Source organism: Anolis sagrei, chromosome Y (genome assembly GCF_037176765.1).
Source record: "Anolis sagrei isolate rAnoSag1 chromosome Y, rAnoSag1.mat, whole genome shotgun sequence".
In the NCBI taxonomy this organism is placed as follows: Eukaryota; Metazoa; Chordata; class Lepidosauria; order Squamata; family Dactyloidae; genus Anolis; species Anolis sagrei.
Window position 1 is genome coordinate 15000379 of NC_090035.1, and position 15397 is coordinate 15015775.

Consider the following 15397-nt stretch of genomic DNA (forward strand, 5'->3'; position numbering starts at 1 on the left):
TTTTTTATTAGTGGTCTTGGTCCCGGATGATTTCATGCATTCTAATTAAGGCAGACAGAAAGCCACGCTTCAAATGAAGAGTGTCATCAATTAATAAATAAATGCAAGTAACTGTAGATTGCCACCTGTATCATTATCCAGAAGTATTGACTTCGTTCTGAAATGCAGTTCTTTTTAGCTTTCGTAACCAACCTTTCAGATAGGACCGGTATCACTTTGGAGTGTACCTTGGCATCCGATTTCCAGCTTAAAGGGCACAATTCTCAATAGCCCTTGTGCAGCAACATCTCATTACCATGTTCCTGCCGGACACAATTGTATGTTTACGATATAGTTGACTTCAGTTAATTAATGGTCTTCAAATATATTTGGAGGAAGGATTACAAGAGCTGCTTTTGACATCTGGAAACAGGCTACTCGTATCAATGTTATTTCCAAAGTGCCTATCTATTATATTGTGAACTACTTTTATTGTAATTTGTTCGTTTAATTTTTATTCTACCTGTCTTCCTAAAATGTGGGATCCATCACTTACATTTCAAAGGAGCTGTAATCTACTATTAGATCAGAATCAGGATGCCGTCGGTCTTAAGTATGATTAATTCAAAGGAGATAGTTTCAAGCTGTGATATATATGACTCTGGAGATCAGGGTTCGAATCTCTGTTTAGCCATGGAAACCCACTTCATGATCTTGAACAAATCACACACTCACAACCTCAGAGGCAAAGACAACTGCCTGCCAAATCAATCTTGCCATTAAGACACCACGACAGGATTGCCTTAGTGTTGGCATAGATCAAAAACTGCTTAAAGGCACACAAAAACTTGAAGTTGGCTTATTTCAGTCGTAGTTACGATTAACAATCATTTAGGGTTCCAACACAGCAGTGGCTAGTTGAAAATGGCACAGAACACTATCTTCTCTCAAGAAGGTAGAGAGAGGCTCGGTGCATGAATCCATGCTTAATTCATGAAAAGCTAAACCACACTGTTATGCCAAACCATAGAATTGAATCAGACCATTGGTCAATCCCTAATATTAATAGTTAATAGTAACAGTTACATGTTTCAAGAAGAACCAAGAGTTAAATGAAGATACTGTGTAACCGCCAAGCATATGTGAACCTGAGAAATCTTCAAATAAATGTTGTTTCTGTTCAGTTTAAATACTGAGTGTTTATGACTACTTATTTAAGAGAAGATTCTCTAGAAGAGAGAAAGCTGAAGATCTCATGGAGCCAAAGATAAATTTGTTGCATTGGATTACACATATTAAAGTAACATAAACAGGAGTCCACTCTCAAATAAACAAAGTCTCATCTTTTACACAACTGGTGGCAAGGTGGAATGATAAAGTAAAGGTCCCCCCTGCCTGAGGATTTCTGCCAGCATCACCTTAGGTGTGTGCATTTCATATTTATTGGTGGCAGAAGTGGGATAAGAAAAACAAGATCCATCCTGCCACATGAAAGATCTGAGTGTGTTTCGTATTGATTAAGCTTAGAGAAGCTAATGATGCTGGAGGAAATGGAAGGAAAAAGGAAGAGGGGCCGACCAAGGGCAAGATGGATGGATAGTATCCTTGAAGTGACTGGCTTGACCTTGAAGGAGCTGGGGGTGGCCAAGGCCGACAGGGAGCTCTGACGTGGGCTGGTCCATAAAATCACAAAGAGCCAGAAGCGACTGAACGAATAAACAACAACAATTGGTCAATCTAGATTTTACACTAGAAGATGAGCCAGTGGGATATAATGCTTTGAATGTTAAATTACAGGGTTCAAATCCCCACTTAGACATAGAAACCTACTGGGTGGCTTTGGGAAAGTCACACTCTCTCAACCTTAGAGGTTACTTGCAGGCACATAATAATAGTCTGTCCCAACTAGCAGTGTCTCTTTGAGGTGCTTCCTTTTCCAGAGATGCCAGTAATTGAACATGAGATGGGCTACACCCAAAGCATGCGCTCTACCACAAAGCTCATCCCCCTTCATATCCATTATTAGTCAAGACAAACAGCTTCCAGACAGCTTGTTTTGGGCACCTCATCCTCAGAATTCATTAAGGGACTTTGGTCAGATCACTGGCTGCCTAGGATTTTGCCACTTGGGGTAATGAAATAATGGATGTAGGATTTAAGATTCTAAACCTGATGGTCACACTAAAGCTCAAATGGATCATCTAAACCCCTGATGTGGTCTACGCTTCTACCATACTAGTAGAGTCTAATGCACCAGTGAATCTAATGCACAACTCAATTTTCAAAACCATGAAACCCAAAATATATTTGCTGGTGATGCGCACGCTTTGTCATTTGGCCAGAAAAGGTGTGTTGCATCCTAGTTAAAATTCCTTTTAAAAAAACCCCAAAATTCCAGCAATCTATATAAATAAAATTGTAATGTTCGTTTGTGGGATTGACATAACTCAAAAGCCACTGGATGAAATGACACCAAATTTGGACACAATATACATATCAAACCAATGAGTGACCATCACTCATAAAAGCACTGGGAAACACAGCAGAAGAGACTTAAAAAGCCAAAAAATAAAAAAGATATTACTGAGAGGGAATTCAGAAAATGTCATTTTCAAAATTACTCATGTCTGAAAATATTGTCCTTATGCGACAGAATCTGGGGCTGACACCATAATTGTTTTAGCTTGGTCACAAAGTCCACTCTTATAGATAATGGGATTAGGTGATTGCTCAGCACCCACTGATAAACGGGGTGCATAGCTCAGTTGCTTACTAAAGCATAATTATTGATATGTAATGAATAACCACAGACATAACAATTGATATGTAATGAATAACCACAGGACATAGACGTTGAGACATAATTGCAAAATGTTTGCTTAAGAGTATATAAGTTCTGAAACAGCACCATTAGCGCGCGGCAGCTTAGTAACAACACAACTCTGTGTATGGGTTGTCTGTCCGCCTTCTAACTGCAGTTCAAAATAAACCTGTGTTTTTGTTTCTAACTATTTGGGCTTCTGGTGATTCAAAGTGGTTTGGCAAGTTCCCGAAGGTAGGGACGCCATTCCCTTACATTTCAATATAGAAATACACACACACACAAAACACATATACACAGACTGGGCCACAGCAATGCGTGGCAGGGGACGGTTAGTCCATATAAATAAAAATGTAATGTTAGTTTGTGGGATTAACATAACTCAAAAACCACTGGACGAATTGACACTAAATTTGGAAACAATAAACGTATCAAGCCAACAAGTGACCATCACTCATAAAAACATTGAAAAACACAGCGGAAGAGACTTAAAAAGCCAATATATATATACATAAAATACATTACAACATATGCGCATAACCACATAAATACACATATACACAAATATACACACACACATATACACATGTATACACACACAAAACACATATACACAGACTGGGCCACAGCAACGTGTGGCAGGGGACGGCTAATGGAAAATAAAATCTTGGGAAACATCTGTGCTGTTGAATGAATCCACTTTAGCTGCCATAGTTCATTATTATGAAATCATATGGGAGCTCCTGGTGGCGCAATATGTTAAACCCTTCTGCCGGCAGGACTGCTGACCAACAGGTTGACAGTTCGAATCCAGGGAGCGGGGTGAGCTCCCTTCTCAGCTCTAGCTTCCTATGTGGGGACATGAGAGAAGCCTCGCACAGGATGGTAAAATATCAAACATCCGGACGTTCCCTGGGCAATTTCCTTGCAGACAGCCAATTCTTTCACACCAGAAGTGACTTGCAGTTTCTCAAGTCACTCCTGACACTAAAGAAAATGTGTTCATATGGTTTTATAAGGTCTTGAGGGTTCTCTGCCAAAGAATGCTACTGCCTCACCAAACTACAAATCCTAGGATAGCATAGCATTGAGCAGTGGCCATTAAATTGGAGATAATGTCATCAAATTGGAGTTCCAGGAGCTCCTGAAGCAGTTTCCCTTTTTACTTTGGCTCAACACTAAGATTACTGTATTACACAAATCTAATGTGTACCCTGAGCCCCCGGTGGCACAGCTGAACTTGCTGACTGAATAGTTGCCGATTCGAATTTGGGGAGCGGCATGAGCTCCGGCTGTTAGCCCCAGCTTCTACCAATCTAGCAGTTCGAAAACATGCAAATGTGAGATCAATAGGTACTGCTCAAGTGGGAAGGTAACAGAGCTCCATGCAGTCATTCCGGCCACATGACCTTGGAGGTGTCTACAGACAACGTCGGCTCTTTGGCTTAGAAATGGAGATGAGCATCACCTCCCAGAGTCGGACACGACTGGACTTAATGTCAGGGGAAAACCTTTACCTTTACCTAATGTGCACCCTAATTTTGGCGGATAATTTAGTCAAAAAAGGTGAACATTAGATTAGAGTAAACATGGCATTTTGCCAGTCCTAGGAAAAATTAAAATTTGCAGCAATAGCTCTAAATGGCTTCCATGTCAGTGGGATGGTGAATCCATCCCAGGGTTTAACCCAAATATGAAAGGATCTCTCCAATGTGCTATCCCAGGCATGGGCAAACTACCGGCTGTTAGGAATTGTGGGAGTTGAAGTCCAAAACACCTGGAGGGCCGAAGTTTGCCCATGCCTGTGCTATCCTCCTCTGGATAGGATCCATTACCTTGGATAAGCTTCTTTAAACTTTAGACAAAAACTCGGTTAAAATCCGTCAGCTCACGAAACATCAGCCGCAAATAGCCAAGAGTCCAGCCAACTTCTGGGTGTGAAATAGAGAAGAGACCATCTTGGCCTTCACCTCGGGCGGCAAAAGGTCTTGGGCCACTTTTGAAGCCAATGCCTTCATTTCCTGCCTGCAGTTCTTTCTACAATATCATACTTGGGTTTAAATCGGAGAGGAAAGAAACCCAGTTCATTAGTTAAGCAAGACATTTGAGCAGGGGCTCAAATTGAGCATCTAATCCATGAAAAGGTAACCCAAGAAGCTATTGTCACCTTTTGAAACCTATATAAATTGGGCAGGTGACTGGAAGCCAAAGGTACAATTCTGCCGGAGATCAATCCAGCTCTGTTCCTTTGTTCCCTGGGAACCATTACAAGGGGAGCAACCAGCTCCAAGGACAGAAACATCTGTGTCCAGCTCACCAAGAAGTAAGTACCCAGTTGCCTCTTTAATATTAACTTATTATCTAATGTTTATTCTGCGTTTTCTCTTTTGCCTCTTTGAGGAAACCACAAATAAGTCAAACTAGTCCATAAACAGGCAGAAACGTTTGTGAACCGAAGAAATCTTTTTCAAATTCCAAGAAAAGAGAGTCTGCTGAAGTATTAGGAAGGTCTTCTTGACTGGAGGATGGAGGACTCTCCTTCTTTGGAGGTCTTTGAACAGAGCATCTTTTGAGAGTGCTTTAGTTGTGTATTCCTGCTGCAAGGAGTAGAATTCAAAGTCTGTTGCTGATCTTTCAAACGCGATGGTTCTCAAAGATAGAATTATTATTTTTTACTGACCAGAATCGGTCCAAATGCCACGAGAAAATGGAATAATTATCTTTTTAGTGAGCACATTCTACATTCAATCTGGATCTGGGTAACTAAAATGTACATTGTAAAGGCATCATTTTTGGTATCTCTCAGCTTGCCAGAGGATGAAAGATGGAGAAGATATTAAGATAGGCTAGGCTCCAGAAGAGAAGAAACCTGTTAATTTCCAATGGGTTGTCATATTGGTCTGCTCTAGCAACTCAACAGATGGTGCATCTACATTGTAGAATTAATGCAGTTTGACACAACATCAGCTGCCATTGCTGAAGCCTCATGGGATTTTTATAGTTTGCTGGGTTATCAGCCCCTCATAGCAAAAACAACTAAAAGGTAAAGGTAAAGGTAGTCCCCTGACATTAAGTCCAGTCATGTCTAACTCTGGGGTGTGGTGCTCATCTCCATTTCTAAGCCGAAGAGCCAGCGTTGTCCGTAGACATCTCCAAGGTCATGTGGCCGGCATGACTGCATGGAGCGCCGTCTAAAACTACAAGTGAGGCTGGATCTTCACTGCCATATCATCCACATTATCTGCTTTGAAGTAGATTATATCAGTCTACACTGCCATATAATCCAATTCAAGGCAGATAATCTGGATTTTATATGGTAGTATAGACAGGGCCTGAAACGATTCCATGGCAGTTGGAATGACATCAAACTGCATTAATTCTACAGTGTAGCTATACCCAGAGAATCCTAAGGCATCTTAAGTGCAGGCACAGGCCACTTATACACTGCAATATAATCCAGATTATCAAATCAGGTAATCCACATTATCTGCTTTGAACTGGATTATATGAGCCTACATATACTCTTAAGGATCTGATACCTTAAGAGTAATGAAGCACAGCTGCAAGACAATTTATTGCATTGTCAGTGTGAACAAAGTGGCCAGTTACACACAGCTACTGATTTGGACCCCATCTGATGAGGTTGCTCATGGCATGCTGCTAATCTACAAGACTTTTGGATTTGCAATTTGCTGAGAAACTTAGAATTCTCTGCTACACAGCTCTAGTGTCTTATTTGCAGAGAGCATTCCAGCCAAAGTACACATCCCAGTTGCTTATAAGTCACACACACGAACTGGTTTTGTTAAAAGATCTGCTTTTTTCCTCTCTTCTGCATCTTGCATTTCACTTCACTTGCCTTTTACAGTACTTTTATTCCTTTCTGGAACAGATTAATATGAGCCTCAACGACCTCATCAGCCCTTCCGACCTGGCTGCTGCACTCAGAGACTGCCAAGGTAAAATGACTGCATATTGTTGTTATTGTGCTTTAAAAGTACTGGGGTTTTTTTGGAAGCAAAAGCCACAAGAAAAGACTTAAAGCCCTGTGTGTAAGTATATATGCCTTAATGTCACTTGCCAACTTATGGTATAGGGTTTTCTTTGGCAAAGAAAACACTCAGAGGTGTTTTTTCCAGCCCCTTCCTTTGAAATCCAGCCTACAATGCCTGGTATTCATTGGTGGTCTCCCATCCAAGTATTAATCAGGGCTGGCCCTGCTTAGCATTCAAGAACAGATGGGATATGATACCTTAAGAGTAATGAAGCAAACCTGAAAGACAATTTATTGCACTGTCAGTAAACTATGTTCTTCCAAATGGACAAATATTTCTGGAGAATTGTTGCTGAAGTCCTCTGTAGTTTCTTTTTAAATACCCAAATCCATGTTTCCATTGCCTCTGTCTTGTTGTTTGTTGTTCATTCGTTCAGTCGTCTCCGACTCTTCGTGACCTCATGGACCAGCCCACGCCAGAGCTCCCTGTCGGCCGTCACCACCCCCAGCTCCTTCAAGGTCAGTCCAGTCACTTCAAGGATGCCATCCATCCATCTTGCCCTTGGTCGGCCCCTCTTCCTTTTGCCTTCCACTTTCCCCAGCATAATTGTCTTCTCTAGGCTTTGCTGTCTCCTCATGATGTGGCCAAAGGACTTCAACTTTGTCTCTAGTATCCTTCCCTCCAATGAGCAGTCGGGCTTTATTTCCTGGAGGATGGACTGGTTGGATCTTCTCGCAGTCCAAGGCACTCTCAGAAATTTAACAGAAAATGGGACCCCATATACACTGCCATATAAAATCCAGATGATCTGTTTTGAACTGGATTATATGGCAGTGTAGACTCATATAATCCAGTTCAAATCTGATAATCTAGATTATCTGCTTCGATAATCTGGATTGTATGGCAGTGTAGAAGGGGCCTGGGTTTCCTTTGAATTCAAAGAAAAATTAAAACAAAAAGTCTTCTCTCTGTTTTTCATGCTTAGAATTATTGTGCATTTGTGGATCAATGTGTTAATTTATTAATAGAATAGCACTTTTGTACTATAGCACAATAATTCTTTTTCTAAAAGAATGAAAATTACCCTTCAAATGACAGGATCATCTCAGCCATTTATTAGTTATTTACTGATTAATTGATTTAATTCACTTATGCCCCTTCTTTTCCCTAGTAGTAGGACCCGAGGCAGCTTCCACTATAGGGATCCCTATACTAAAAATATTAAATATTCAGGTTATTCCTGAAAAATTATAATATTAAAACCACTGCAATTAATTTAAAGATTATGTACAGACCAACAAAACAGCATAAGAAACACACTTAAAAGCCCATTTGAAGCCCCATCTACATTGCCATATAAAGGAACTGCATTTTAAGGTTAGGGTAGACCAGGCATGGGCAAACTTGGGCCCTCCAGGTGTTTTGGACTTCAACTCCCACAATTCCTAGCAGCCACAAGGCTGCTAGGAATTGTGGGAGTTAAAGTCCAAATCACCTGAAGGGTCCAAGTTTGCCCATGCCTGGGGTAGACTCTTATGATGCAGTTTAACTGCCCTGAATGCATTATATGAGTCTACACTAACCATATAATGCAGTTTCAAACTGTATTATATGGCAGTGTAGATGGGACCTTAGTTTCTAAATGCTTGATGGAATAAGATTTTTTTTACTTGCTGGAGGAAGGAGAGTCAGGATGGAGCCATTCAGGCCTTTCTGCAACTTCTTAAACCTTTTGCCTTTTTATCCGAGAAATTCTGACACAACCCTGGTATATATGTTGCTCCCCAGGCCTGGAAAGACCTACACAAAAGTCCAGAGTATAAGCAAACCGTTTATTGTAAAAACACATAAAATATATGAAAATTCAGAAATAAAGAAAGAATAAAGAAAGAAGATATATAATCCAAAAAAGAGTTAGCAATAGGTTATAACCAAACAGTAATCCAAATGTCTCATGTAAATTCCAAAGTAACACAGTCCAGCAATAGCCAAAAAATCACAAGTACTGTATAAGTCCCCAAGTAAAAGTTGAGCAGAAATACAAAAACGAGAACACAGAAAACTTCCAGGATACTTAACTCCAAAACCAAGGCTTGACTTGAAACAAGAACCAGAGAACTCAGGCCTAGTGTCTCACGCGAATGTTATGTTGCCTGAACTAACCCTTAGGTAAACAACTTGCTAATTAATAGGCACCCATGAAATCATTCTTTTTCCCACTAATTTTCTCCCCAACTTTCCCACATAATTGTGCAGACCAGTGACACCTATTTTCTGCTCTAATCTGTAAACGAAGACTTTTGTGGATCTCCGTAGGTAGCTCCATGTGTTTTTCCCTGGGAGCCTTTCATATCACTTAGCTCTTTGCCTGACTTCTTATCTAATGTTGCAGTTTCTGACTCCTCTGACTGACCTTGAAGCCCTGCACTTTCTAAGTCAGATTTCTCCCAGAGAGAACCATCATTTCCCTGACTTGAATCATCATAACTTTATGCCCCAGGAAATCCCAGAGGAAATCCCGCAATCCCCTCTTAAATAATCAGTGAACCAATCTACCTCACGCTGTACAACAATATAGATATATAAAATAGGCATGCAAATCAAAAATTTACTGGTAATAAATCATAAAAAAATATTTCAAAGCAATTCCATAATTTTACCATTTATTAAAGACAAAAGCCAATTTGCATTCTAATGAGACGGGGGTGCTTCATTAAATCTTAGCTGTGCATTTGATACTGTAGGATATAGACCCTCTTCAATGTTTTCCAGATATGATCAATACCTTGATTTTGTAATCATTGGTGCTTTGCATGACATTGATTTTCCCTTTTTATTAAGTACAGTGGAGGCATTTGCTGCAAAGTACACTGTAAACGCTACAGGTTGCTGATAACGTATTTGTGTAAATGCCTAAAACAGTCACTAGGTGGCGTTCAGAAACTTTTTACTGTTGCCAAATATTTCACAATACCAACGTTCACTTACAGTCACTCTGTATGGGGTCATAACCCATACAGAGTTTTTATTGTACTTTATTGTACTATTTTAATATGTAATGACTTTGCACTTTGTTGTACGTATATGTTATTGTACTTTCATATATGCTGTAAACCGACCTGAGTCCCTCGTTGAGGTGAGAAGGCCGGTATAGAAAACTTCTAAATAAATAAATAATAAATAATAACTCCATCCAGTTTGGACCAATACAGTTTGAATGAACACTGACACTGTCTGTATAATTTAGATTATTTCAATGTACACTGCATTTTAATGTATCATCTACTTTGGTTTAATATTAACTTTAAACATGTCCAGAATCCCATTGAGATGTTATATCTTTAGAAGGAGGTACTTGTATCTCTGGGTATTAGAATCTGGCATCCATATCAGTCTCCTTCTGGAGATTAATCAGGGTAATAATAATAATAATAATAATAATAATAATAATATAATTGAGAGCTATTGTTACATTATTAGGCAGCAAAGTTGGTCAAGTAGCCAATGCATATTTCTGGTGGATGAATGTACAATGGCACTGATGCACAATATTGTAACTAAAATACAAGAAAACTTGAGAGAGAAAAAAATCAGTGACTATAAAAAAGACCCAGAAACAGTGGAAGCAACAGTACTCCGGTCTCCATGTGTTTGTATGATATTGAAGATAGATAGAAGTTCTTCCTAATGTTCAGGTGGAATCTCCTTTGCTGTCATTTGAACCCATGGCTCCAGTATGCCCTAGTCTCCAAGCCTGCACACGAAAGTGCAACTACAACTGGGTAATAATGACAGCTCTAACCAGAACACATGAGCATTAGAAGTTCAGAACACAGAATAAGGTTTAGCCTTGTGGGTCTATTGATGCTGCAGATACGAGATGGGCTTACAAAAATGTCTTTGTGGTTACAGGTTATCTAACTTTGTGGATATGCTTAATTAAAACATGTTTTTGCTGAAACGCAACACCAACGTTTTACAGAAGTCTTTTGGGTGTTTCCTTGGATGGTGTCACACATCTTGCACACAATCCCCAGTGATGCCACTATGTGGGTCTCCTCCATTGCTATGAGTTGTGTAAATGAGGTAGAGTGATTTCAGTACAGCATTCATTCAGGCAGTGGTCCTCAATCTGGGTTTCCCAGATGTTTTGGCCTTCAACTCCCAGAAATCCTAACAGCTGGTAAACTGGCCGGGATTTCTGGGAGTTGTAGGCCACAAACATCTGGTACCTGATTTCTCATAGACATCCCACACAATTGTGTTTGTACTGCTGTACTGTATATGCATGAATTGAAACACTACATTTTGCAGTTATGGCAAATGCTTAAGAAAATTATTTCTTTTAGCTGCAGTGGTGGCTGGTTTACATGCATGCAAGCAGTTGTGTGAAAAGAAGCATGGATGTCTGAGGACACCCAAGGATCTTTAAATGCCTCTAAGGTGCATCTGAGAATAAATACCATTTGACACCACTTTAACAGCCATGGCTCATTGCTATAGAATAGTGAGAATTGTTGTTTTGCGAGATACCAGAACTCTTGGGCCGAGAAAGCTAAAGACCTTCTAAAACAGTGGTTCTCAACCTGGGGTCCCCAGATGTTTTTGGCCTTCAACTCCCAGAAACCCTAACAGCTGGTAAACTGGCTGGGATTTCTGGGAGTTGTGGGCCAAAAACATCTGGGCACTCCTGGTTGAGAACCACTGTTCTAAAACTACCACTCCCATGATTCCATAGCAGCGAATCATGGCAGTTGAAGTGGTATGAAGCTGCAATAATGTGGCTGTGTAGATGCACTCTAAGGGCCCTTCCACACAGTCATGTAACCAGAATATCAAGTCAGATAATCCACAATATCTGGTTTGAACTGGATTATCTGAGTCCACACTGCCATATATTCCAGTTCAATGTGGATTTTATACAGCTGTATGGAAGGGGCCTAAGTCTAAGGAAATCTCTATCTTCTGTCCCTAGATGTCTAATTAACAGAAGTTTTCTTTTTTCTGTCTCAGCTCCAGATAGTTTCAACCACAAAAAATTCTTTCAGCTCACCGGTATGGCCAAAAAGAGCAGCAGCCAAGTGAAGGATATCTTCCGGTTCCTGGATAATGACCAGAGTGGCTTCATAGAGGAAGATGAACTCAAGTGAGGCTTTTCCTGTTTTTCATTCTGAACTTCCCTTTGAGATGACAATGTGATACAGTGGTCAGTGCCCTGCAAACATCCCAGGTCGAGGGGAACAGTTCTAATTCAACCACCATCCCACTTTATCAGCTGGTTTAAAAATGTTCCAGTTTCTCCCTTCTCCTCCCGCTTTCCCCTTTTGTCTTCTGATGCTGCAAAATGGGTGAACTATATAAAGTGTGGTTTATCCATTTAAACCATGACTTGTTCCAATGCAGTTCCCCAGCCTTAAATAAAAGCCCATGGGAGGGTTGCAAGAGCACAGACCGAAAGTTAAGAAGGCAAGTGGTTTTCCTGCTCATCTGTCACCGAAATGCATGACCTACTCCATAAGCCATGGTTCAAACAACCAAAGGCACCTCCTCCTAATTAAGCCATGAGATATCCCATTGCAGTGCTTGTTCAGTGATTGCTCACTTTCCTAAACACTTCTATCAAAAGAGCTTCATCTTCCCCCTCCCACGCACACATCTTTGAGTAACCTCTATTACTGATGTTAAGAAGCTTTTGTGTTGCATAAGATTCCTCTTCGGGTATTTTTGTTTCCTTAGCTCCCTGTTGCTTTTCTCCCTTCTCTCACTAGATTTTTCCTCCAGAGGTTTGAAAGTGGAGCCCGAGTTTTAACACCGACAGAAACCAAATCGTTGATGGCAGCAGCAGACCATGATGGAGATGGAAAAATCGGGGCAGACGGTATGTAACCTCCTCCAGTCCTTTTTCTTCCATTTTCCTTTCTAGAGTAGACACTCGCTTATCCAACCTTTGCTCATCCAACATTCTCTATTATCCAACACAATCTGCTTCCCACCCGGATCCACAGCTGTTTCAATACATTGTGATGTTTCAGTGCTAAATTCATAAATACAGTAATTACTACATAACTTTACTGTGTATTGAACTGCTTTTTTGTCAATTTGTTGTAAAACATGATGTTTTGGTGCTTAATTTGTAGAATCATAACATAATTTGGCATTTAATAGGCTTTTCCTTAATCCCTCCTTATTATCCAACATATTTGCTTATCCAACGTTCTGCCAGCCTATTTACGTTGGATAAGCAAGACTCTACTGTACCTCTTTTTTTGTGTGTGATCATAAGAATGGCAACCAGAGGCTGCTTGGATGCCATCCATATGCAGGACCCTTAAGGACAAATGGCCCAGACATTTGACACAGAGATTGCAATAACACACGCCACATGTATATGTATATGTGTGTGTGTGTGTATATATATATATACACACACACCATATGGCTGAATTGCTGTAGTATGGAGCTGTCTTCTCCCCAGCTGCCTTAATTCTTCCCGCACCACTGGCTGGCTATGTGTGTAACATGAGAAAAGATGCATAGATGGACTGAAGGCGTGTGTAAACACACAGAGATGGGGGCTACTGCTTGTGGCAAAGAATGCAGGGTGACATGACTCCAGCTCTGCCCAAGGCCGGTATGTGATGGCTGAAACATTACCCTCAGGTTAAGATGGCCTATATTGGAATTCAGCATTTTCCTTCCACCCACAGTCACTTACAATGATAACCTATATCAGATGGGTGAAACCCAAGGTCTGTGGGCCAAATCTTGTCTGCCATGTCATTAGATGTGGCTCTTCTCCAGATGTTGGACTACAACTCCTATATTCCTCATTATTAGACATCATTATTAGAGTTGATGGGAGCTGGGATACAGTAACATCTGAAAGGCTGCAATTGTTCTATTTGGTCAGGATAATGGGGTTTGGATTTAGATACAAGGCTTATGGATAGGATGTCTGACTTTAAGATGTCCTTTAACTTTTCCCCAACATCCGAGTCACAAGTGGTGTTGGGTTGCAATTCCCATTATTTCCAGTAATCAAGTGATAGGAGTTTTCATTCAATAACATAGGAGGATCCAAATTGGGTTAAAACTAAAGAGTAATGATCACTATGTAAAATAATATATAGTTAGCTCTCTGGATCCATGGATTCTCCATCCATTGATTCAATGGCCCTCTGAAGGCAACCATAAAGCAGATGTAGCCCTTGATTAAAATGAGTGACACTCCGGATCTATACATGATAATTGTACAAAGAGATGATAGAAAAAAGTCTATCTCTTTACAAAGCTTCTAGAATGTCCACAATCAAAACAGGAAACTATCTCATTCCAGTACAAACTCACAGCCAAGATATATGTACTGATGGTGGATCAGGACTGGTCATTTCTTAGGCCCCTTCTACACTGCCACATAAAATCCAGATTTTCTGCTTTGAACTGGAGTATATGGAAGTGTAGACTCATATAATCCAGGTAGAAGGGGCCTTAGTCCAGCATCTGGAGAACCCTAGCTTACCCCCTTTTTCTGCTTTTGCCATGCCCTCTTGCTTTTGCTCGGGGAAAGAAGCAACTGCCAGCGACCAACCAATTCATATTTTCTCCTTTTGGTGCAGAATTCGTGGAAATGGTACACTCCTAAGTTGCTGTAAACCATCATGCGGTGTGGACTAGATGATCCGTTTATAGCAGATGCCGTCTCCAAGGCTTGTAATCCCAGGAATACTTTGTTAATGTTGTTTTACTCTTGATTGCGTGTTACTCATTCATAGGTTTACACTAGTTAATAAATGTGTTTTCGTGCTAGTGTAGACCTTGGTCATCATCGCAGAAGTCCCTATGTTGAAAAATAGATATGTACACCTACACACTATGTTTCTTTCTCCTATTCTTCTTCTTGATTTTTCTGGGTGGGGAGCTTGTGTGGCCCTCCAGAAGTTCACGAACGACAGCTCTCTGCAACTCATAGCAGCATAACAAATGGTGAAGAAAGCTGGGAGTAGCAGTTTCATGTCTGGAGGGTGACACAGTTCCTACCCTGTGCTCAGCATTATCCCAAAAGGTGTTGCAGGAATTGGGTTGTAGCGTCCAGGCTCAAATTCTTGCTATAGCATTTTGCTATTTGACCAATGCTCTGATTTAGAGAACCAGTGATCCACAATCTGCTCGTTCTCCCTCTTCCCCTCTACTGAGACTTGCATTTATATTCCATCTTCTTGCAATAAGTTGAAGGTAGTCCATACAGATCTTTGTCTCTTCATTGTCTTCATAACAACCTTGTGAGGCAGGACAGTGAAGAGAGCTGGAATGGCCTCAGGTCATCCAATTAGTTTCATAGCTCAATGGCAACTGGAACCTGTCCGTTTCAGCCTCTTGCTTAAGCAGGTTGGACTTCTTTGCAAGATCTAAATTTTTCTATGTGATTGTCTCACGGAAATGGCATCCTGTGCAGGCATATTTCGCCAATATGGCGAGCTAGATTCCAAACCATTACTATAAAGCAAATGTCAGGCATATCTCACTCATATGGTGAACCAGATTCCAAACCATTGCTATAAAGCAAATGTCACCTTGAAGTGAATACCAGCCCTTCTTATTCACT

At 40.6% G+C, this 15397-nt stretch overlaps 1 protein-coding gene across 1 annotated transcript; it reads left to right on the forward strand.

Moving 5' to 3' along the window:
• The first annotated feature begins 6698 nt into the window (after positions 1-6698).
• On the forward strand, positions 6699-14759 carry LOC137095542 (parvalbumin, thymic CPV3-like). Its single transcript, XM_067462323.1, has 4 exons — positions 6699-6759; positions 11809-11941; positions 12564-12673; positions 14412-14759. The coding sequence occupies exons 1-4, from the start codon at positions 6699-6701 to the stop codon at positions 14435-14437; spliced, it is 330 nt and encodes a 109-aa protein (XP_067318424.1). The 3' UTR covers positions 14438-14759.
• Positions 14760-15397: the final 638 nt, after the last annotated feature.